This window comes from Ammodytes marinus, assembly GCF_949987685.1.
Source record: "Ammodytes marinus genome assembly, chromosome: 4".
In the NCBI taxonomy this organism is placed as follows: Eukaryota; Metazoa; Chordata; class Actinopteri; order Uranoscopiformes; family Ammodytidae; genus Ammodytes; species Ammodytes marinus.
Window position 1 is genome coordinate 19613972 of NC_137233.1, and position 25423 is coordinate 19639394.

A 25423-nucleotide genomic window follows, 5' to 3' on the forward strand; every position below is an offset into this window, starting at 1 on the left:
ACAAAGTCCTCCAGATAATCACTGATGGAATTAAGTTTTTTTGTTCCACAAAAGAGACAAAGAACAATGGTATCCCCTGGGAAGTTGTCCACCCGTCCCAGAATTGGCCATAATTGTGTCGTTGAACTTCTAAACAGGGGTAAGCCATCAACATTGGCCTGTATATTGATGGTCATATTATCAAACAGCTGTTTTTCTGAAGTATGTCTGTCTTTAATGCTGTTAAGAACCCCAAAGTAATGATGATCTCCACCAGAGCACTGTCCCTAACAATGTCCTTGAATCTTTTGGCAGTGATCTATGGTGTACTGTAAGCAATTTTACCAGAAAGCGCCAACACGCCTGAAAGTAAAAACACACAGAGAAAAAAAATAAATACCATGAGCATAGTGGCAGTGGTTAAGGCGTCATCATTTTTTAAAATTGTGTATAGTACAAATGTTAAACATTACAGTAAACAGATGAGTAGTGTAAATTAAATTGTTAAATTATTGGGGTGCGTTACTTTCCAAATGTGTGTCCATAATAACACAGTATTTACACCTTTTATTACAAGGAGCTACCACAGCACTGAGTAGGCTAAGTGTTTGTGTTTATTTTTTTATATTACTTTACTGCTAGTGTGAAAAGTAAATGTATAGTGTATTTAAACATGACCATTATAGCCTAAATGTGTCCTTAGGTAGCAATGAAACTGCAGCCGTTAAAACCATTAATGAAATCATGAAATCGGCAACACCAAAACCAATGTGAAGACCAAGGCTGATAACAGGTGGGTGATAACTTTTTCTTTTCAGTTGTATTATTATAAACTATAGTATAAGTTATAAGCCGATAGCCTACCCCTAATAAGACTGCATTGAAATGACAAGCTAACCTTTGAAGGAATTTGTTTTATTACATTTAAAAAATGACACATTTGGATAAGGCTTCTTTACTGCTCGTTCTACTGATACGATATGGTTCTACTCAGTAGCGGCCTTAGCTATGTTTCAACCCATTCAATTGAATAGGGCCCCGCCCTCTGGGGGGCCCCCAAGCCCCCCCTAAATTTTTTTTTTTTTTTGATAAATAATTCTTGAGCAGGCTACCGGGCCCCAGGCCCCATAGTAACTTTTCATGTTGCATTGTCAAAGAGCTCAGTCACTCATGTCAATAACCGGGTCCAAAAAGGAATAAGCCTAAATATAAGGAAATAAATCATCATGGGCCCCTCAACTAGTAGGGGGAGAAATACAAAAGCATAAGAAACAGCATTAGTAGCTCTGTCTAAGGGGCTTCATGATGAGCCTTTAGGGCCCCCACACACATACAGGAATACGATTTCTATGTGTAAATTCTATGCTGTTCATAAAAAGTAGCTATCCACCCTGTATCTGTTGAAATGAGTCTCTCCATCATAGAACATGAGTCTGCAGACCAATCTACTGTACTGTTTTTACAGTAGCATAGTAAAGAGTGCTGCCTGGTTAAGAAAAATCTGAAAAATAATGTTCCTGCTGCATCTCAGGATTTGATATAGCCTCTAAATTTTCCCCTCAAAGTGCACCAGATTGATGCATTTTAATTCAAAGGGCACACATTTTCTTCCGGGGGGGATGCCCCCGGATCCCCCAACAAGGACCAGGGTCCCTCCCACAGTATCCCTAAATCCTGTGAGAAAAACTGACTTCATTAATATGTTTTTACCATTAATTGTATATGTGCTGAAAAGTCAGTATACCTGACTGGATAGGTAGGAGTGGGGGGCCCTTTAAGAGTCTGCACCCAGTGGCCCATCATCTCATAAAACTCTACAGTCTGTTTTCTTTTTGCGGGAAGCATGCACAAGCATGCACAAGAAATATGTATTAAAAAAAAATAATAATAATTTTTTTTCAAGACAATACAAAAAAAGTGGGGGGCCCCACACAGGTCTTGAATGGGGCCCCCAGATCGTTAAGGCCGCCCCTGTTTCTACTTAGAAATGATTGTACTTTTCCAAATCTCTCTTTTCCCATAAAGCCAGTCGCATGGAACGCTTCTTTGATTCGGTTGAACTCGGACTCCACTTCGGACACGCTCGGAAATAATGGGCGTGCTCGGCTTCGGTGCGTCTCCAACCGGCGGCACAATCGGATGATCCCGGGCGGGCGGAGCTAAGTATAGAGGAAACCGTACCGCTGACTGACTGCTCCCCAAGAAAACCGGCGAGCAGCACCAAACACCCGGCAGTTTACCTCTACATCTCCACCGCTTCCCACCAACTCACCAAACTACAGCCAAGCCAGATAAACTTCAGTCATTCACACAAAACACGTCACCATTTCGCTTCTTTTAAACCGAGCGACACCTGTATGCTGCAGTTTCCAGAGACATCTGTGAAGGGCTCGGAGATTAACGTTTTCAGATAAACGGCTGCAGGATGGAGACGCAGATACACGTGCCCGTCGGCTCGCCGGTCATTAGAAAGATTCCAGTTTTCGTGGACGAACACGATGTGGCGAAGGGAGCCATGAAGCTCATTAAAGAACTGAGACCGGCGTGGGAGATGAGCCACGTCAAGACCAAGGTAACGTTAGCTGCTGAGCTAGCTGTGCACAGTATGCTAGGCTAAGCTAACAGACTGACAGCATCGCAGCATCACCAGGCACTGCCAGTCAGTCATTGAGCTGGAGGAGGGCCCCGGAAACACTGTTCACTTACTTTAACGAACGAACTACCTCTATTTATAATAGCATACTCCCTCCTTACATGATATAAGAATGAAGGCGGCTTATTTTCGATAATTTCTGGGAAGTCTTGGTGACATGATACCGTGTATTAAGCTAGCAAATGTGCATAAGTAATTCCGTTATCTCTAAGGCTAGTAGAAAATAATTCCATTCACAGACGGCTTTATATGTCCAAAGTACAGTACACATAGCAGCGAATTCGGCGTAAAGTACAAGTCATGCTCCTGTCAGCGGTCAGCCAGTGGTGATGTTCACCTTTTATAAAGACTGAGTGCTTTATAGCTGGTTGAAGTGGTTACTGGCATTAAGCCTTGCTTCATCATCATGTTTCTTGTCAGATGTTTTAAACCAAGTGTGACCATAGACTGTGACCTTATAAATGTGAGTGAATGTTAATGGTAATGGAGCTGTGGGCTCTCTACTGGCTAGAGAGAGAGAGAGAGAGAGAGAGAGAGAGAGAGAGAGAGAGAGAGAGAGAGAGAGAGAGAGAGAGAGAGAGAGAGAGAGAGAGAGAGAGAGCTCTCTGTGCTGTTGTAAGGGTGGAACGCCTCTGTAGTACATGATAAAGGCTTTAAAGTATGATGCATTCACAGCACAACATTTGTTTTAACTGTAATTTATGGTGACTATAGTTGGCAGCTGTTAGTTTTCTTGGGCTTTTGATGGAATGGTTGTATATCAGCTATGTAGCACATTTTATATTTTTATAATATTTGCATATTGTATTTTAGAGTTTTCACATATTTTATTCTTTTGAGAAACAACCTTGGTAAAGGTCAAGCAGGACCGAAACATTGGTTCATGGTGATGCTGAGCAAGAGCTGAGCGTGGGATAAAATGTTTTCATCCAAGTGCATACAAATGCATACATCCAAAGCACATGCATCAACGTTTGATGGTTGTGCGAATATACATATTCATATACTTGGGTTGAAAAATAAGGTTCATTTGAATAACTCTGCCAGAGCTGATGCTGACGCAAATGTACTGAAAGGATGTGTGCCATCTAGATACAGGGACTTTCCTTATTAATCAGTCACTTTAAAAGCATGCTCTCGCTCACTGGACTACGACTCGGCACCAGTAAATTAGCTGTAACTGCTTCAATAGATAACTAGCTAATGTGAGGATAGCAGACAGTAGCTTAAAGCTAGATGGACAAGCAGCCTGGTTCGCAGGTTCCTGTGACTGATGTGTTTGTTTGACTGGTAAAGAAAGGTTGTGATTAATCAAACTAAACTGCAAATAAAGACAGAAGAGCTCTGCTGCCCATGGTGCCCTCTGAAAGTGGTGAGAGCCTTCGACATGTTTCACTATAAAAGGCATACTATTCAACATTCTGATGAGAAGAAAAAAAAAAGAATAGAGTCACACGAAAATAATCCCTCTCAATGATAACTTCTGCCCCACTAGAATATGTGGTGGTGTGTTTATCTGCACAGTCCTCCTCTCTCTGGCTATATTTTACATAGTAACATTTGTTGGTATTGTTTTGTAAACAGAAGACTCAGGTCTAAGCTCCACCCAAGCTCTTCCCTGCTACTTTGTGGAGCACAGAATAGAAACCTCTCCCCACTTCCTTGACTGGGGTTACACACTAATATGTACTGTACACACCCCCCCCCCCCCCCACACATGCTGCAAATATTCTCATTTATTTATCCGAGAGGCTGTCAGTGACGAGCGCTGCCCTTTTTCGACATCTCACAGGAGTTCTGTTGTTGGTCAGCTTCTTGGCCTGAACTGTAGCACTGGTCTTTCTAATGCAAGTGTCCTTTTCCTATTTAACCCCGTCACAACGAACTCCAATGATCTAATGTATATCTATAGATATCATATTATCAGTCGGTCAGATATACATTTAAAAAATCTATATGTTATTCATGAGAAAATTATATAACTCTCAGCACATGAAAAAAGTTATATAGAAGCAAAGCTAAAACCATAGGCAAATTGATTGCGGTTTCTCTAATTTGCAGTTTGGAGTCTTCTCAACACACCAACACACTAGTGTATTGTTGAGCAATCTGTTTTAGAGACTCCACAAATGCATAATTGATTCCTTGTTAAAGGATCAATAGTGACAGATGTGTCATGGCCAGGTCAGAGGCTTTGGAGTAGCTCTTGACAGTCGGCTTTTACAGTCGGCACTATAACCCCATTTACCACTACAGCTAATGCCTCGTTTCCACCGAGTAGAGCGGGTCGGAGCGGTTCGGTCCGGGTAGTTTGGCTTTTCATTTGCCAAAAGTTGGGTAGGGTACGGTTTAAGCGCACCTAACCGCTCTGAGCCGCTCCCGATCTCAGTACTCCTCCGTAGGGGTACTAGCCGCCTGAAAGCGGGCCGAAACGGCGGAGCCGTCATTTGATTGGTCGAAATAATCATTTCCGCCATGTGTAGTCATCTCGGCAAGAGTGAAGAGAGTCTTGTGTATTGGCGAAAATGTGAGCACAGCAATGTTTATTGTGTGGTGTTTTTCCTCGTCAATAAATTAATCAGTTGGTTACACTGTGTCCCACTGTGTCACGTAGCTGCCGCAGCCAGCGCTGTTCTCTCACTGTCTCTATCAGTTGCAACTTGCACCGAGCCGTCTCCGTGTGTTTTCGCCATAGATAGTAGGCTAGTAAATACACGTTCACAACAACACGGGGGGAATAAATAAAGAAACGGCTGGTTTGACCAAGCAAAAACGAGAGATCGCTGGCTTGTGAGCGCGGCACTGTTTATTGTGTGGTGTTTTTCCTCATCATTAAATGAATCAGTTGGCTACACTGTGTCCCACTGCTACGATGTCACGTAGCTGCCGCAGCCAGCGCTGTTCTCTCACTGTCTCTATCAGTTGCAACTTGCACCGAGCCGTGTCTGTGCTCACAACACGGGGGGAATAAATAAAGAAGCGGCTGGTTTGACCAAGCAAAAACGAGAGACCGCTGGCTTGACCACAGTTGTTCCACAGCCCGATAGTTTAACCCACATTCTGGCGGCGGCTATCGCAGTCCAGCCTAAACCCCGCCCCACCAGTAAGGGTAGGGTCCGCGGTGGAAACAACACCGAGATTCTTAAAAGTGAGCTGTCCCGCTCTGAGCCGCTCTGATCCGACCCGCTCTACTCGGTGGAAACGAGGCATAAGACAACCATGTGTTCCTGCTGGCTAATCTCTTGTTAGATACCTCACCCATTCACACACCTGCAGCTCAGAACATGTGTTTACCTTCACAGTGTTTCCCTCAGGAAATGTCTTAGGCAAGGTGGTCACTGCCCAAGGCTACAGGAGGAGCACCGTGCCATGCCGAAAATGTTGGGGGTATTTTGCTCAAAGATGCCACTAAAGAAATAAACAACTGTTTATTTAAATACAAAAGACACTGACCTTACAGTTGTGCAATTTTGTTTGCTATGTGCAGGTACACATTTTGTTCAGTACTTACTACGCCGAGGTTTCAAGAAGTAGGTTCCAGATTCTAGGTGGTGATTGGTCAGAGATTGTTGTGTCATCATCAGTGGGTGGCGCCCTGTCCTGCACAACAAACAACCAAGTTATGTTGCTTTCAACTGTTTATTTGAATACAAAAATACAACAGACACTGACCTTACAGTTGTGCCATTTTGTTTGCTATTTGCAGGTACAAATGTTGTGCAAACATGCACAGTACAAAATACAATTAAAGAAAACTTCTACTGTTTTGGTGCAATACTATGCAGACACACTAAATACAAATAATGGACCATACACTTAACATGGCATGTGTATGCATATCAAAGTGCAAATTAAACTTTTTAAAGTTCATTTTTGGATGGGGGCTGTTGTGCGATTATTTTGGACAATAGGCCTACTGTGATGCGATAGCCTATAATTCATTAATGGTCATTTTTAGCCTACTTGCTTGATATCTTTTTACATACAGAGTTTATTGGTAGTTTTGGAACATGTATTTCCCAATTTAAAACATAAAAATAAAGCAGCATTGAACATTCAGAAAATAAATCTTGTTGGCCTACACTAGCATGCTGTTTTACAAATAACTCAATAGGTTGAAATAATAAATACAATGTGTTTTCCCTTTAAAATTACTAAATGCATTTCTCCAAAGGTCAAATACAGTAACAGTGTGACAGTGGCACTTCTGTAAACTTACTGAAACTTCCTGGGCCATCACTCTCATGCATTCATCAGACGTTTCTCTGCGCTGTCTGAGCTGATAGATAGGTTGTGTTGCCAACTTGCCACAGTGATGTGGAGTCTTAAACTGTTCTAGCTTTGCACAGCACTTCTTTTTGTTCAGCTAAATATCCTCATAGAGCAGCGCTGCGTTTACTATCGCCACCAGTTCAAAGTCAGCTTGCTTCTGCTCGTTTACTCTCCCACGTGCAGGCCCTAGTCATGCACGGCGCTGTCACAGGCCGTGTGACGGCGCTGTCACACGGCCTGTAGACACACACACACACGTAAAACAGGGCAGCTGATAGAGAAAAAATATATAATATCTATATGTTTGAGACGTGGACATTTATTTAGCTCAAATTGCGGCCTTTCGCGCAGTTATGACCATGCACAAGCAGACATCGCGCTTGCTAGTACATTAATTGTGCAGCACTTAAAATAAAAAAAATTAAAAAATATTTATATATATTTTTTTGGGCAATTGGTAGTCAAGGTGGGGGGGGGGCTGGCATTGTTAAAGAGCACCTATTATGCTTTTCCAACTTTTATGACCTATAAATGTTGTTATAATGATTTATAGTCATGTTTAACCATACTAAAGTGTCAAATAATGACTTGCATGCATTTAGACGTATTTTCTGCTGACCGTCGGGGTGGCTATGCAGAGCGCTAAACACTAGGGACACTGGTGGCGATTCACTTGTTAAATTTTTCGGGATTTATCTACGTACAACAATCCAAATTTTCCATGTATGGTAATTAGGGATGGGCATTTTAAGAATTTTTTTTGATCGATCATCGGGAAAATTAACGATAATTTATCGATTAATCGTTATCTTTTTACATATTAAAAAATGCCAACAGAACATCCAAAATACAGCGTTTTTAGCATAGACTGTATCCAAGAGGTTTTTACTCGATTAAATCTTTATTCCAAGATATTCTAGGAAAACAATAATCTATTAAAACAAGGCAACTTTTTAAAATAAAAATAATAATAAAATGCAGCGCTGGTTAAAGCCCGAGGCTATGAGCCAACAATGAGCCAATGCTACTATACCTTTTAAAGTTTAAACACATATGCGCCTCCTAAGATGCTGCCAAAGACTGCATAAGGGCACGGCACGTTTCTCTGAGTGGTAAAGGACCTAACTTTACTTCATCTAATAAACAAAATGTGCAAATGAGTTCCCTGATGAAGGCGAAGTAGGAAAGCAAAGACGCTAAAGTTAGCCGCTAATGCTAGCGGTGCTAACGTGACACGTTAAACAGGATCAGATGTAGGCTTCAATGTACAAGTGGTACATAGTTCGGTTTGTTTAGGTGTTGTACTTATACAAGGTTTCAGAATGCTTAAAAGGCCTACTTCACCGGTTTGAATATGAAGGTGTATTGAATTCTGAGATCCTATGTAGTATAAATGTGCGAAAAAAATTGAAATCGGTTCATCCTAGCCTGAGAAAAGGCAGAAAGAGTGTTTTTTTAACCCTATATTTCTCTTTCTCGTGACATCACAGAAAGAGAAATATAGGGTTAAAAAAAACTTACTTTGTAAATAATACTGTGATGTCTTTTACTGTGACATCACAGTAATATTTACAAAGTACGTTTTTTTTAACCCTATATTTCTCTTTCTGTGATGTCACGAGAAAGAGAAATATAGGGTTAAAAAAAACACTCTTTCTGCCTTTTCTCAGGCTAGGATGAACCGATTTCTAAAATGTTTGCACATTTATACTACATAGGATCTCAGAATTCAATACACCTTCATATTCAAACCGGTGAAGTAGGCCTTTAATGAACTTAGTTATTTTCGGTTCTAACGCTGTCCGATGCCACTTCGCCTTGACTTCTTCATGTTTATGTTTTGACATCTACGGAAGCTCGCAGGCTGCTGCCTGAGCCTGTTCTGTTGTCTCCTACTACTAGTTAAGTATCTCCCCCTGCTGGTAGGATGCTTAATTGCTGCCCATACAGTCTTTGGTGCTGCCACATAGTGAAATTAATTGCTGTGCTGCCGGACTCGCACTGCGCAACACAACGGCTATATGATCGATAACAATTTTTCATCCACCTGTCAACTTGACCCCCTACCCACACATCTGGTTAAGGCCTCCCTCCCCTCCCTAGTTCCTCTCATTTCTGCAATCATCCACTCCTCTCTTACTACTGGAACTGTCCCTACATCCTTCAAAACTGCTGCCATCACCCCAATTCTGAAAAAACCTGGTGCAGACCCCTTCAACTTCAACAACTTCCGTCCCATATCCAATCTTCCCTTCATCTCCAAAATCCTGGAAAAGACAGTGGCCTCCCAACTCCATTTTCACCTATCTGACAATAACCTTTATGAACAGTTCCAGTCCGGATTCCGCCCACTCCATAGAACTGAAACTGCACTCATCAAAATCACCAATGACCTCCTTATGGCAGCTGATTCTGGACTACTCACCATCCTCATCCTCCTGGACCTGAGTGCAGCCTTTGACACCATCTGTCACACTACCCTGCTCAACAGACTATCCTCCATTGGCATCACCAACACTCCATTAGATTGGTTCACATCTTATCTTTCTGGCCGTACTCAATTTGTTCAAGTAAAGTCTTTTAAATCCATCCCCTCCCCCGTCACCTCAGGTGTTCCCCAGGGCTCGTTCCTGGGGCCCCTACTCTTCATCATTTACCTCCTTCCCCTCGGCAATGTCTTCCGCAAATTTGACATTAATTTCCACTGTTATGCTGATGACACCCAGCTCTACCTCGCTACAAAGCCCTCGTCCACTCTCCCGCCCACTTCCCTTACTGATTGCATCTCAGAAATAAAAACCTGGTTCACTCAAAACTTCCTGAAATTAAACAGCAGCAAAACCGAGGTTCTCCTCATTGGCACCAAATCTACATTATCCAAAACCGACAGCTTTTCTCTCACCATTGATAACTCCACTGTTCCCCCTCCCCCCAGGTTAAGAGCCTGGGTGTCATCCTCGACACCACACTATCATTTCAACCCCACATCAATAACATTACCCGGACTGCCTACTTCCACCTTCGAAACATCAACCGCCTCCGCCCCTCCCTTACCCCCCACACTGCCACCATCCTTGTCCACAGTCTGGTCACTTCCCGCATCGACTATTGTAACTCCCTCCTCTTCGGTCTCCCCCTCAAGTCCATCCGTAAACTCCAACTGGTCCAGAACTCTGCTGCTCGCATCATCACCAGAACCCCCTCCATTAATCACATCACCCCTGTCCTTCAGCAGCTTCACTGGCTCCCGGTCAAAACCCTTCATCAACTTTAAGATTCTGCTCCTCACCTTCAAGGCCCTCCACAACCTCGCCCCTCCATACATATGTGACCTCCTGCACACCAACACACTCTCCGGTCCTCCTCTTCCATTCAATTCACTGTTCCACCCGCCCGCCTGGTTACCATGGGGTCCAGGGCATACAGCCGATCTGCCCCCCACCTCTGGAACACCCTCCCACCTGACATCTGTAATTCTGACACTCTTTCCACTTTTAAGTCCCGTCTCAAAACACATCTTTTTAATCTGACATATTCCATTTAACCCATTTCACCCCACTTATGTAAATTGTTCAATGTATCTTGTTCTTGTGTTTTTTATGATTGCTGATTTTGTTTGTTTTGTTTTTAAACTGCCCTGTAAGGTGACCTTGGGTGCTAAGAAAGGCGCCCTCTAAATAAAATGAATTATTATTTATTATTATTAATTTCACATGATCGACAATATTCTTAACGATCAATGATCGATCATCGATTAATTATGCCCATCCCTAATGGCAATGCTGCAACGTGCTCAGGCACACTCCGGCCATGCCCCCACCTGCCTGCTCAAATCTGCCCTCACGCTGCTGAAAGTCTTCCGGAAGGTAACCAATCACAACGGAGTGGGGTTGGCAGAAGGGGGGCGGAGAAGGACGAAGCCGAGTGTTGACAGAGAATGCTGAAAGCGCCCAGATGAGAGGAAGAGTTTCCCAAAAATCTACATCGTTTTTGGTGCTGTGATTTGTGTCAGGTTGCTCTATAGGAGTCATTAATGAGAAATTAAGACCAGAAAAGTAGTATAATAGGAGATCTTTACGGCGGCCGCCTTAGCCATAAAGTGCTGGTGGAAACACTGTGTGATATTATCCTGGTGTTGGGTACTATTTTGTAATGGAAATCGACCTACAGAAAATGACAAGGTACCAAAGGTGAGTAGAGTAGGTACCGAGTAATGGAAAAGCACACAAAGTCCTGAAAATGGCACAGCTTGTGAAGCAGATCACAGTGAGGGCAGTGTTAGACTAATGTAAAAAAGTGTTATATAGTTAAGCTGAGGAGGATGTTCTTGTGCAGCGGGCTCATTGTTTTGATGGCAGCGGGAAGCGCTAAATGTGGTGAAACTGTTGACAGAGACAGCCGATTAGCCCGGCCACCTGGACAGGAAGACTTTTACTGTAAATATGCACTGTTCTTTTCCAAACATCACACACACTGAGAACACACAAGAGTGTGCCAACAGAAACAGTCTCCTCTTACAACTTTCTCATGCGCTAGTGAACCATTGGTCTGCCTAGCTGTCGCACCACAGACTCAGTCATGGGAAAAAAAATCAGAGGTCAGGCAGCATATCGGTGAATGTTTACCTCTGTCTGGGTCCAAGCTTATCACGGTCTGTCGATGTATTGATCGCCGGCCTTAGCGCTGCTTTGTGTGGCGGGCAGAAGGGATCAGTCATGTGGTAGCAAAGGCGTAAATGCTTGTGTATGAACGGTCATAACAGGGATGCCTGCGCGCCCATCTCTGTGGTCAGCCACGTGCGGAATGCCAGATATGTGTGAGTGAGCGTCTGGGCCGGGGGAGATGCAAGCAGCGTGTATGTTGTTATTGTGTTTGCTGCAGTGGGATGGACTGGCCCACTGCTTTCCACTGGAGTCATGTTGTCACTGAGATATTTAAGGCCTAGTTCAGACACACAGGGATTTTACTCTTCATTTTAGAGGCGTTTGACTTTACTTGTTGACTCACCGAGGCAACTAGTGTGTCAAAACGATGATGAAATATATTCGTCAACGACCCTTTTTTTCCATGACAAAGACCAGACGTTGACAAAATTTAGATCTTTAATGACAAAAGCTATGACAAAACGTTTCATTGACGAAAATGATAGTGATGATCGGCTATCAGACATTCAAAAGGCAGGACTTTTTCCCTCAATTGTGAGTCTAGTCCGTCCGTCAAAAACATTCGTAATGCTTGTTTGAGACGGGAGACAAGCTGCTCCACTGCTCCTCGAAAGTAGCCGAGAGAAGTCCAGTGCCGTCAAAAAAAAATAAAAAAAAAAATAAATCAGTTTTGACAGTGCTGAAAGAATTAGCGTCGTTGTTGCTACAGTTGATTGTTTGTCTCAAACACATATTACACAAAAACAGGCACTCGTCAATGAGACATAGCCATGTTATTATGTAAGGGATAACGTATAGCAAACGGGTCGCTCTGGAGAAATAAAGAACGTCAGCTACTCACGTATAGGAGTGTTTTCAGGCATTAACCATGACTCGAAAGTTCCTTGCTCTATGCATTCATTCAAAGTCATGTTGAAAAAGTATTCCATTGCTTTTTGAAGGAGTTAGTAGGCCTATGTAACTGTTGTAGACGACTTTCAGCGGATTGATATGACTGGAAGTGATCGATCAGAACAACGTAACAGTCTGTTACCCATAGCGACACTGAATTATCCACATCAGACCGTAGAATGCTGTGCACATCGAAGGCTACAGTGCCGTGTAATAAACAAGGCTTCAATCAGGAACAGAAAAAATAAAGAATAAATTGAATGAGTAGCCCACTAAATTTATATTTCTTGCTATTTTACTGGAGGACATTTCATTTTATGTGATGAACATATTGTACCAACCAAACAAAGGATGGTTATTATTTATCTATTTGCTACAATGACTATGAATATAGCCTATGAGTTAAATAAGCCTATTTTTTCTTAGAAAATAATTTTATATTAGTTGCTGATGAAGTGGATTCAATAACCTATCCCTTATAAGAGATAGATACACTTTTTCTTAACGATATTTTTCTGTGTTTTAACCTTTATTTGACAGTGTGAAGTATACAGTATAGTCAAAGAGTGGAAATCGAGAGAGTGGGATGACGTGCAATAAAGGACCCCGGGTCGGACTTGAACCCGTGAGCATGAATTGAGCCTATGTGGTACGCACTCTACCCACCGTGCCACCGGAGCGCCCAGATAGATAAACCTTTTGACCAAGACTTGACAAATTTAATTTATTTTTTATCAACTAAAACTATGAAGAATACAAATGACAAAAATGTGAGTAAAACTAAGAAATATTTTAGTCTAATGATGACTAAGGCCCGGCAAACACATCCTGGGTCGACTGCATGTCTGCCTTTATATATTTTTCAGAGATACTCGGGTCTCTCTGCTTTAACTGATAGAGAAATACTCTGTTGATTGATCTGTCATTGGCCTTATACTAGCAGCTGTTGCTGTTGTTTCACCATTTCCTGGTGTTTCTCTTTTAAAATAAAACTTCCCATAAGCGCAAATGTGTGGGGAAAAAAGAAAAGAGAAGAAAAAGTAAATGAGGCACACAGATTACGGTCGAAACTCAATATTAATCATGGTAACCAGTCTGGTACAGTCAGAGGTTTGGAATATTCCTATGTTTCTCTAATGGGTTATATTCTATCTTTTATTTTAATCTTCCAGCTCTTTACCGATGGAACCACCAACAAGCTAGTGGGCTGCTACGTGGAGGACAGTCCAGAGGATGTGGTCCTGGTCCGGGTATACGGGAACAAGACGGAGTTGTTTGTGGACCGAGACAATGAGCTCAAAAGCTTTCAGGTAGTGTCAAACCAAAATAGGTGGGGAGATCTAATGGGTCCCGTCAATTGGCCAGTATGTGCTTCAGAAAAGTTTCTCCCATCTTATTCTCGTGTGTTGTGTGTCTCCTTCAGGTGCTACATGCTAATGGCTGTGCTCCTCGCCTCTACTGCTCCTTTCAAAATGGCATCTGCTATGAGTTCATGCAGGGCGATGCTCTTGGGACGCAGGATGTCAGGGATCCTACTTTACTCAGGTCAGGACATAATATGCTGGAGTCATGACACAGCTCAAGTTGCTTTGTTTACTTTATTTTAAGTTATTTTCGTTACAGTCAAACAAAGACACATGCTCTAAAAGCAAAAGACAGCCAGTATTAGGGATTAAACATATACAAATACAAACTGCAGCAGAGCACATTAATCTAGCAGTTAAGTATAATCCCACAGCTCAGAGTTTTGACTGACTTTGCTCAAAGATGGTGGAATTAGAAAGATTGTGACAAGGTTAACTCTACATACACACACAAAATACTTCACAATGCAGAACAGCTGCAGAGAAAAGAGGCAAATAAAGAAAACACACGTGAGTCACATGCAAATGACATTTGGCTGACAGACCACAAAAACAAACCCACCAACAAAGGCCAACTCCACACAACTGAGTTCTTCTTATCATGTTGTTATTACTAGAGAACACTTGTTGGAATAGGCCTAAAGCAGGCCTTTCGACTATACGCGCATAAACGGGAGGTAGATGAACAATAAAAAGGCACTGAATAAATATTTGTATCTACTTTTTGCAACCTCATTATTTCAAAGACAGTCGCTTCAGTGGTGCGTTCACGTGCACACGTACATTTTGTGAGACGTTTTCAGTGCAGACTAGGGGTTAAGCAGAAATATTTATTGAAGCTCGGCCGAGGAGCACATGACAGCAGCACAAGTGAAACACAGTCACAATTCTGACTGTCACTTCCTGGGATCAGTGTTTTAACTTTGTGCAAGTACAACATATCGACATTACTGCATATTCAAATCAGGTCATTATAAGCATATGTGAACATTCTATTGGATACTTAATCATAAACCGCATTTCTGATTCTGATTCAGAAACTAGTAACTACGGTTACCTAAATCATGTTGTCTGTCCTCACACACACTATCTGCAATCTTAAAGGGACACCGGGCATATCAATGTTTTGGGTCTGAGCTGAAGTAGTAAGAGTTCGACCTTGGTGTCTGTCTGTACAGCTGACCTCACAGTGTCTTCTAACAGGAGACAAAGCTGAACTATTGTCTGTGACATTGATAAACACAGAAGTGTATTAATAACCCAAAGGAAGAACATTCTCTACCAATGCAAACCTTCTGAAGCTTTGTGTATGTGTGTGTCTTTGTGTCCCCTCAGACTGATAGCCAGGGAGATGGCCCGTATCCATGCCATCCATGCACACAACGGCTGCATCCCCAAACCCAACCTCTGGATCAAGATGAGGAAGTACTTCTCCCTCGTGGCCACAGAGTTCACCGACCAAGCTTCCAACAGCAGGTGGGACTTGGCCGCTTCAGATGCTCCCCACTGGTTTATAGCGCCACACACACACACACACGCACACACTATGATTTAAAAGTTCATCAAACACAGTCTGATTTGCCTGTAAGTTACGAGGACAATGTCAATCTGCCCTGACCCTTATATTATATGAGAGTACCCAGCGTTTTTTTTTTTAAACATTATTTTCTGGCATTTTTTGCTTTTATTAGACCGTTTGGAGAGACATAGATAAAATAGGGCAGAGAGGGGAATGACATGCAGAGAACGACCCGGGCCGGATTCAAATCTGTATCTGCTGCAATGACGGCGCTCTTACCACTACGCCACGAGCGCCCCCCTAGTGATAGCACTGTTGCTATACAGTTAGTACTGTCGGTCAGTCCATCCACCACTCTGTTCTTGACTGAAATATCTGATGATGAAAGGTGGTGAAAATATTAAGTATTAATTAATAGTTAATGCAGTTTTAAGTAGTTATGGCCAAGCATAAAATACAACTCTCCATCAGCTGTAGCAGGCAAATCTATGTTGTGTTAAAATAAGGTTGTCCATTATGAAAGCACAGAGGGCAACAACAGTTGATGTGATATATTAATCGGAGAGCCTTCTTGGCAAAGACACTATAAAACCTGAGAGTTTATAACTGCACCTATCCAAACAGTGTTTGCCTCCTTGGTTGACACATACATAAGCCTGTAGCATCTGACAAGGAGAAAACAGTTTCCTAAAGTTGGACCTGAAGGTGGTTCTGTTTGCGTCTTGGCACTGGACCTTTGGAGCAGAGAAAAAGAAGACTATTTCATAAGCTGGCCAGCTGCCTGATCCCAGCTGATGTCTTTGTTCTGATGTCCAGCATGGGGCTTATATAAGTGTAACAATAATAGCCAGTGTGGATTAGGGAGTCTGAGGCATGTAGCAGGCCAGCAGATGTTTGCTCAGCTCAGTGTATCAGGTGGCTTCAGTCTCTTCCTTGGTTACACAGACAGCTAGAGTGTCCTGGTCCTGGTTCTATATGGTCTGAAGCACATTGTACATAAAACCCAGATGTCATCTGGGCCTTTTTCAAAGAATTGAATCCAATTCCAGTTTGAACTAGAATGATTTCAGTAGAGAGGACAGAGGAATTATGACCACCAGCCATAGAACAACTTAAGTTGTGAGTGAACATATTGTATCTGTCTAGTGTTAGCTATCATCAGCCCTTGTGGCAAATGCTTACAGATCTGAACTGCTCCATCTTAACTTTCACTTTGGTTTCATCTCCATGTCAAACAGCTGGTCGGATCGGCTTGAGCCGACAGCGGGAGTCAGTCTAAAGTCAGTTGATCACTTAATAATCAAAAAGCAAAATTATAAAATAAATCTCTCTCTCTCTCTCTCTGTGTCTGTCTTTATCTCTCTCCACTGCACACTTAGTCACTCGACAGCGTCGTCCAGAAAAAAAAGGAAAACTCCCAATGACATTGGCTGAATAAAAACTGTTGCTGATCGTACCATCTATCGCCGATGGACGTATCCATTGCCCATTGGCAAATATCGATATATCGTGATACTTAGTTTCGCGATATCAGTATCGATTTTTATAACCAAAAATCGATTTTTTAAAAATTAATTTTATGATTTTTATTTTTTATTTTTTTTTGCTTTTCAAGGCTTAATTGACAGTGCAGAGATACAGATATGAAATGGGGCAGAGAGGGAATGAAATGCAGAGAACAACCACGGGTCAGATTCAAACCCATGTCTGCTGTCAGGCCTGAGCCTATAGGATACTGACTATTGAAGTTAAATCAGTTTTGTTTATAAGAACACTTAAGATTCACTGTGTCACAAAAGCACACTGATGTGTTTTCATTTTCATTGTGTCCTGTATAGTTAGTACAAGAGTGAATTGGATTTGTTATTTTGATGTTAAGCAGCTGCAGCAGTGTTTGATCATTTGCCAAAACCAAAAAAAAGGAAGAAAATAGTAAAGGAAGTTGTGAATGAAATAGTTGTGACTTCATTTGTCTGTGCAATTATCAATATATTGTGCTGTTATGTTTGACAAGGCAACTTGTTTATGGAATATCGCAATATATTGTGATATATCAAGATACGCAATATATCGTGATATATCGTATCGTGACCAGTGTATCGTGATACGTATCGTATCGCGAAGTCCTTGACGATACCCAGCCCTAGTTACTATAATGACAGTTTACATTGGAATGAAATGCCTAGCCAACATTGGAAACGAAAAGGCTGCACTATCAGCTGCTAGATAATGTTAGCCAAACTGTAACTTAAGACAAAGGTTAGAAACCAGATAATGTTAGCTTTCATCCTTAGACACTTAACACAATCTAATTCAAAAACCCTGAAGGTAATAAAGTGTTCTGTATTGGGTTTAACAATCACACTAGCAACTTGCATTACTACGCTGCCTGGCGCAGACTAGTGATAAGCGACAGCAACGAGACACAGAGCCGACCGGAGCTAGGCAAGTTTAAGATGGGACGGCCCACTATAGGGGTGTCTGAAATCATTGGGAAAAACATATTAAAAATTAAGAGGGATATATAAATCTTCCCACCCCCTGAACTGTTATTTTTAGCTCTCTTGGGGAGAATGTGGTTGTCTTCCATATTTTCTTGAGGAGGACAAAATTACCTCTTCCAAAGATTGAGGGGGACATATCCCCTGCATCACCCCCATAAATCTACACCTATGCATCTGAGCCATCATGCTTCAAGTCAAGTTTTGAGTTATTAAATTAATTAATTGTTTTCTCAAGTCGCAATTCATTCAAACTTTGACTCGAGTCGTCTCATGTCCAAGTCACCAAGTCTCAAGGCAACAGTTGAGACTTAGTAGTCTAGGAGATCTCCCAAGTAAAGGAGAGGCAGAGATCTAGGTAGAAATATGCAGTGGGTGTGTGTGTGTGTGTGTGTTTCATCTCCTGCTGAAGGGGGATTACGCCCCATAAACCCATTACACTTAGCACAGGGGTCTCTGGTTGGCTGAGACACTAACTAAGCGACTTAACCCTTTCTCTACGAGCCAATCATACTACTTTGAAGCTGACACATACCATGATCTGATGTTGTCAATGTGCTTCATATTACCGGGGCCAAGCACAGGTTGGATGAATGAATGTTTGCTATTCCTGGTTCATATAAATGTTAAAGAGCAAATATTACAACAGAAGGAAATCTATGAATGCCATTTAAAGCTTAGGATTTGCATTATAGTGATACAATAAAACGAATCAAATCTTTATAATGAGAGATTGTATTGTTGTACTGTAGCCATAGTGACTAAGTGCTCTGCAGCACCATGAGTGTACACTGAGAGCTTCTCTCTCTAGAACTGTCCTCCCAGCAGGCTGGAGCCCCACTGAGCCTGTGTGTTATCTGTGCATGTGGCCGTAGTTGTTTTCACTTCATATACTGTATACTGTATGCTCTCCCTTTGTGCTGGTCACACAAGGAAGAGTTTTTTGTATGGTCATGGGTAAATTATTACAACTAGTAAAAAAAACTATTCCTGACACTTTCATTTACCATATGCTTTCAGGCTAGTGTCTTGCTTGCAGATACTCGGTGTGGTTGGTTCACTTAAAGTGAAGTGTGTGTGTGTGTGTGTGTGTGTGTGTGTGTGTGTGTGTGTGTGTGTGTGTGTGTGTGTGTGTGTGTGTGTGTGTGTGTGTGTGTGTGTGTGTGTGTGTGTGTGTGTGTGTGTGTGTGTGTGTGTGTGTGTGTGTGTGTGTGTGTGTGTGTGTGTGTGTGTGTGTGTGTGTGTGTGTGTGTGTGTGTGTGTGTGTAAAAAGCTGACCTTTGTCCTTCTCTCCCTGAGCAGAATCCAGCAGGAGGTTCCCAGCAAGGCGGTGCTGGAGCAGGAGATGGTGTGGATGAAGGAACATCTCTCCAAGCTGGGCTCTCCTGTTGTGCTCTGCCACAATGACCTGCTCTGCAAGAACATCATCCACAACACCAAAGAAGGTAGCTACCTGGATATAACATGGTGCATTGGCTGATTGTCATCAGTCCCCCACACTGCTGCCATCCAAAGACTGATTGACGAGCTAAAACACCAAACGTGAGACTGATGCATGAGATGGGTTACATATTTTCAGACTAGTAGTAGGATGCAACCAAATATTTTTTTTCCATTCATCTGTCAATCATTTCTGGAATTTTGGTAAAAAGTCCAAAAAAGGTCCAAAACCTGAAGATAGTGACAGTCCTTTAACTACGGTTTGGCCGATGGTATCATCTATCGCCGATCGATGGATCTGTGACCTTCGTCACAATCTGTAAGTCATTGCCTTTGTCCATTAACATTTAAAAGAAGTCAATACACAACAAAAAGAAAAAATAATTCCGACAATAAAATAATAAATTGCCTTCCACACGTGTACTGCATCGATTCATGTTGCATTTCATTGGTCATGTGTCTTAAAGACGATGACATCATCCAACACGGGCAGAGGTCTCATCGTTCTTAAAGGTATATGCAAACCTTGTATTACATTTTTGTATTACACAACCCATTATACTTTTTAAAATGTTGTTGTCCTCTTGTCAGGTCTTGTTCGGTTCATAGACTATGAATACTCAAGCTACAACTACCAGGCCTTCGACATTGGCAACCACTTCAATGAGTTTGCAGGTTTGTTGATCTACAGTCTGATTTGTTATAGATAATGTTATATCTAGTCAGTGTGGCTTCTAATACAACTGTGTTTGATCAGGAATGGCGGAGCTGGACTATGGTCTGTTGCCGAGTCGGGAGATGCAGATGGAGTGGCTCCGGGTGTACCTGCAGGCATACAAGCTCTTCACCATGAAAACAGAGGAGGTCAGCCCGCAAGAGCTGGAGACGCTCTACGTACAGGTCAACAAGTTTGCTCTGGTGAGGAGGAATACACACACAGACATTTACACCCACTGTGTCTCTCATTACTGTACTTTATCTAATGCCTGATTTGTCCCCCTCAAGGCTTCCCACTTCTTTTGGGGCTTCTGGGCACTCATCCAGGCCAAATACTCGTCCATCGACTTTGACTTCCTTGGGTGAGTCGCAGTGTGTGTGAAAAATTTGGAGCTGCGTGTGGTAACCCCCCCTCGTGTAGGATATTACCTAAATGATAGGCTAGACTGTGTGTCTGAAAAGAATCTGTCAATGAAGGTAAACAGCATTATAAAATGTATCAATAGTGTTTGAGCATTCATAGCACTTAACACGTCCTGCCCACACGCCTGTAACATACACGGACACCAGAGAGGAAATAGACCTTAGGAGGTTCCTGGATGGCAACCCAATCGCTCCTGCCGCACTGACAGAAATGCATTGATAGCAGAACATCTCCCCTACTTTGCATTGTTTGACTGTGAAAAGAGTCTGCTCACAGGTTTACTGCTGCAAAAAAAGGGGACATATTAGAATTCAACTTAAACTAAAATATTTGTTTGTTAATGAATAAGAAAATAGAGTGGAGATATAGTTTGGTGCACTGCTTCCTTAATGTTAGCTTAGTCTCTGCATGAGTGCACACAAAAGTCTTGTTTCCACGGAGCGGCTCGGTCCAGTTCGGTGTGGCTCAGCATGCATTTATTTGCGTTTCCACTGATTCCACAAAGTTGGAAAGGGTGCCAAAATAAGCAAGTCGCGCCGCACCCGTTTTTAGGACGCTTTCCTTGTGGTACCAAGCCATCCCAAACGGTCCCTAAAGGGTGGAGCTACACACTGCAGTCTGTTGATTTGTCGACAGAATCCTGTCTGTATGAGAGCCATGCAACGGCTCTGACCACAGTTATCGCCGTCCGGCATAAACCCCGCCTACTAGGGATGGCCATTTAGAATTTTTTCTTTAACCGGTTAACCACAAGAATTAACGGTTATTAACCGGTTAAGATTTAATGTAGCCTATTTATAGTGAAATACATGAAACATTATAGCAGGGCTCCCGACCTTTTTTTGTTCCAAGGACCTGCATATTAATTTAACATACCATTTTGACATTCACACGGCATCTTATCTGTTGTGAGAAGAGGTCTAGTATGCAAATCTAGGAGCAGAAAGTGAAATAAGGACTGAAAAAGGACATTTACACACACACAGGCTTAGGGGATGAGTAGCCTACCGAAACCCGGTGATAAGTAGTGCTGAGCACGGGGCAACATTTTGAAAGACCGTAGTATTGATAAGCTCCGACGTTATCAGTACAGCATAACGGTACTTTATGCTTTTGTTTATGACGGATTTTCGCTATTGATCCTCGCACACAAGCATGGCAGACCTCTGTAGGGGGCGGGCACTCACTGCCTGTCTGTCACTCCCTCACACACTCACTGAGACGGTGATAGATGCAGGACAGCATCCACCTCAAAGAGGGCTAATGCTAGCGCTATGTTAAGCTAGCGGGAGCCCACGCTGTTAATTCAATTATACAAACACATGGCAGGGGAGTGTTGTGACCATAAGTTGTGACTGGCTATCTTTCTGGGAGCGTACCATGGACCTATTATAAAGTTGAGAGTAGGGGTGTGAACGTTTACAAAAATGCCTAACCGTGTACACGACAATTTTTTTTTCGTGTACACGGTTAACCGTTACGTCATTGTCCTCGTGCCCCCGCCGTCTTGTAGGCGCGCGCGCGCGCGCACACACACACACACACACATACGCGTTCGTTCACTTGTAAACACACAATTGACATGAACTACGCTCGTTCACACACCTCTTATAATAGGTCCATGGTACATACACACACACACACACGTTCGCCGTCATAATCGCGCTTCATTCATTTCCTGATTAATATAGCCTATCGCTTTCTACATGTCCACGTTAAATGCATGTTGAACAGGTGTTATAAAGTTCGGGCTACTTACGAGCGTAGTTCACGTCAACCGGGTAACTTTAATCTTTAGGTTATCTTTCATCACTCTTCAATGGCTGTGAGTCGAGTCCCAGCACGGCGACTCCCCGTGTGTGTGTGTGCGCCGATACAGACACTCACTCACACACACTCGCCGAGGGACAGACAGATTCTCGGCAGACTAGCTTTTATCCTCCCCAATTAGTTTATTAGTGATGTAAAATCAATAAAAGCGTGTCTCCAGAACATATTTAAAAACTTTGAAATTTGAAAAAAAAAAAAAAAAAAAAAACGGTTTTCGTTTATTGATTTTTCCTAAACGGTTATGATTTACTAAACGGTTACACGTGTACACGTGCACACCCCTAGTTGAGAGTACCCTACACAACTCTTTTCATTCTTTACCGACAGTTGGCATTCTTACATCCAGTTTAGCGATATCAAAATAAGAGTCCGGATTTCAGAGAAATTAAGATGATTTAATCTTTTTTAACCGTTTAACCTTTAGTATTAACCGGTTAAAGATCTTCTTAACGGTTAACCAGTTAACCATGGACATCCCTACCGCCTACTAAGTAATGGTGCTCTCGGCAGTGGAAACGCAGATCTAGCGTTACCATGCTCGTGCCGACCAGACCCGCACTGCTCTGTGGAAACGAGGCAAAAGTATTCACAAAATATTTCACCTCCACTAATCCCCCATAGAGTTTCAACTCTATATCTGCCATGTTAGACTCTCCTATAATAATGTTATCCGGCGGCCGCCAATTTTAGGGTCTGACTGACGATGTCATTACTCTAATGACGCAATGTTTACAACTACAAACAGTTTTTAATATCAGTTTAAATTCAACAGCTACACAGGTGCTAGTTACACAGGCACTTAAGCAGCTGTTGCTTTTCCCCATCTATCACGTGAGCTCTCCTTTTTGTGAGTGAGTAGCTTGGTTACTCCATGTCCTGATTGGAATCACAGCGCTGAAATTTCAGGTCTACCTGTTGCTGCTAGTTTAAACATTTTGGACATTTGCCATCAGCTACTAGCGCTAATGCTAGCTCAACACTTGCTTTTGTAGAGTTTGGCACAAAGCACGTATTGCAAGAGCTTCAGATGACTCAGCCAGTGGTGAAATAATATAGATGTAAATGTTTATGTTTAGTAGGAATCAGCTTCCACTTTGCCTTTTTAAATACCAACTAAACAGCAAAATGGTGTCTTTCTAAATGTTGTAACTAATATAGAGACAAAGATGAAACGGGTCAAAAGGGAAAAATGTGCCTTGTAACAACATTTGTAGGGTTTACATGTTCTACCCTGTTTCGAAAAACTGAAGAATATGCTCAATAGTTACAACTATTGAGCATATTCTTCAGTACCGGAAATTATAGTTGATATTCCCTTAGACAAAAAGTGAGAATAATTAAAATTTGAAGGTCACATTAATGCTCATTTTCAGGTTCAAAATTGTATTTTGGGTTTGTTCTACCAAAATAACCTTTGTATTTCTCAGAGTGCCATTGCTTAATCTCCTATTTTCAGCCTCTGTCTGAAATGCTCCATTTTAGATCCTGTCCTGAAAAATTAGAAAGGGTTGACCTATCTCATACTTAGGGAGTTTCTTTACGCACTGGGGACCCAAATACATTTTTTTTAAAAAGATTTATTTAGCCATTTTGCAAAATATGTGACCTTTTAAGTTTGACTTGAAGGCTGGATTCCTCTTTGTGTCATCATGGTCTCTCTGCTTTTCTTTCTTGCAGGTACGCTGTGCTACGTTTCAACCAATATTTCAAGACCAAACCTGCAGTGATGGCCATGCAGATCCCAGAATGAGACACGGGTGTTATTGTGGGACTGCCTGTAGGGCGGGGACTCTTCTCTCTGAGCCAGCTGTTGATTGGACCACTGCTGGCATCCTTTTCTTTAACATGCGCATTTACTCTTTCATTCCTCTAACTTAGCCCCGCGGCTGTCACGACTGTAGCTCAAGAATTATAACACTTCCATGAGTTCTGTGTGTATGTGTGTGAGTGTCTGCTCGTGTATGTTTGATTTCTTAATGAATCTTGATGATACCCACATCGTGCTTTCCCTCTTAAGGCAGCTGGACACGGCGTTGTGAGCACAGCGGTGTGGGTTTAGGGTACAGATCCCAGAACTGCTCTAATATATGTCCCACTGGCGCCACAACGCTTGTAATGAAGGTCAAAAGAGAGACAAGACTGATGAGGAGGTTGAACGCTGACATTGATCTATATCCTCTGTGCGCTGTATTTATGGCTCAATGCCATGGCATTATTAATCATTTCACCTCAGATTTGTGCAACCCTTTCCTCTCTTTCCACCAACTTTAACTCTAAGTGCTCGTAGCTACTAGGGATGTGCTATACAATCGATACCGCAATATACCGTGATATTTATTATCGTGATATCTATTGTATCGTTGGCTCCTAAAACCAATATTTTGTAGAAAAAGGTTATTAAATAGTAAAATGCAATAGTTTTGACTCAATTTCTGCTAAATCATCAATACAATGCAATCGGATGTATTAAGACCTCCCAGATCGTACACAGCAACTTGTATTTCAGATCTGTTTTTACATTTTCAGTGAATTATGTAAAAAACATATATCGCAATATGCATCGTTTCGCAATGTATCTTGCGTGATATATCATATCGTGGCCATGTATCGTGATGCGTATCGTATCGTGAAGTCCTTACCAATACTTCAATAGCCCTAGTAGCTACGGTACATCTGCACTCCACATAAGCATCCAACACTACAGCGGTCATGTCGTCTTTCTTTGCATTATTATAGTTGCTGCAGGTTGAGCTTTTGTCACTTCTCTCTGCTTGTAATTCCAGACAAATTGCTAGAAATGTAAAGCAACTATTTCTGTGTGCCAGTGGTCTTTCCCCTGGAAGGACCGACCAGACCCTGAGTGTGTGTGTGTGTGTGTAAGAGCAAATGGAAAAGCTTTGTATGGACTGGCTGTAGGTTGAATCACTATTGTGTTTTAGCAATCAGTGATAGAGAGTTAGCAACATGTTCAGTTATTTATTTATGTGGCGATTTTGTAGAATATTTAACATCTTAAGTGAAAGTTTGGGATGCTTCATGATTTGCTTTGTGCTGAATTGGGAGATAGATGTGTATTACACAGGTGACCTAAAGTGTGTGTGTTTCTGTGTGTGTGTTTCTTTCCTCAAACCGTTTTTCCACCTCCTTGACTTTTATGGTTACAGTGTAT

The 25423-nt window shown here is 42.2% G+C and overlaps 1 protein-coding gene across 1 annotated transcript; it reads left to right on the plus strand.

Moving 5' to 3' along the window:
- The first annotated feature begins 2199 nt into the window (after nucleotides 1–2199).
- On the plus strand, nucleotides 2200–25423 carry etnk2 (ethanolamine kinase 2). The gene is made up of 9 exons (XM_080025580.1): nucleotides 2200–2551; nucleotides 13632–13769; nucleotides 13883–14004; nucleotides 15159–15299; nucleotides 19146–19288; nucleotides 19875–19958; nucleotides 20041–20201; nucleotides 20289–20362; nucleotides 23932–25423. The coding sequence occupies exons 1-9, from the start codon at nucleotides 2405–2407 to the stop codon at nucleotides 24002–24004; spliced, it is 1083 nt and encodes a 360-aa protein (XP_079881706.1). The 5' UTR covers nucleotides 2200–2404; the 3' UTR covers nucleotides 24005–25423.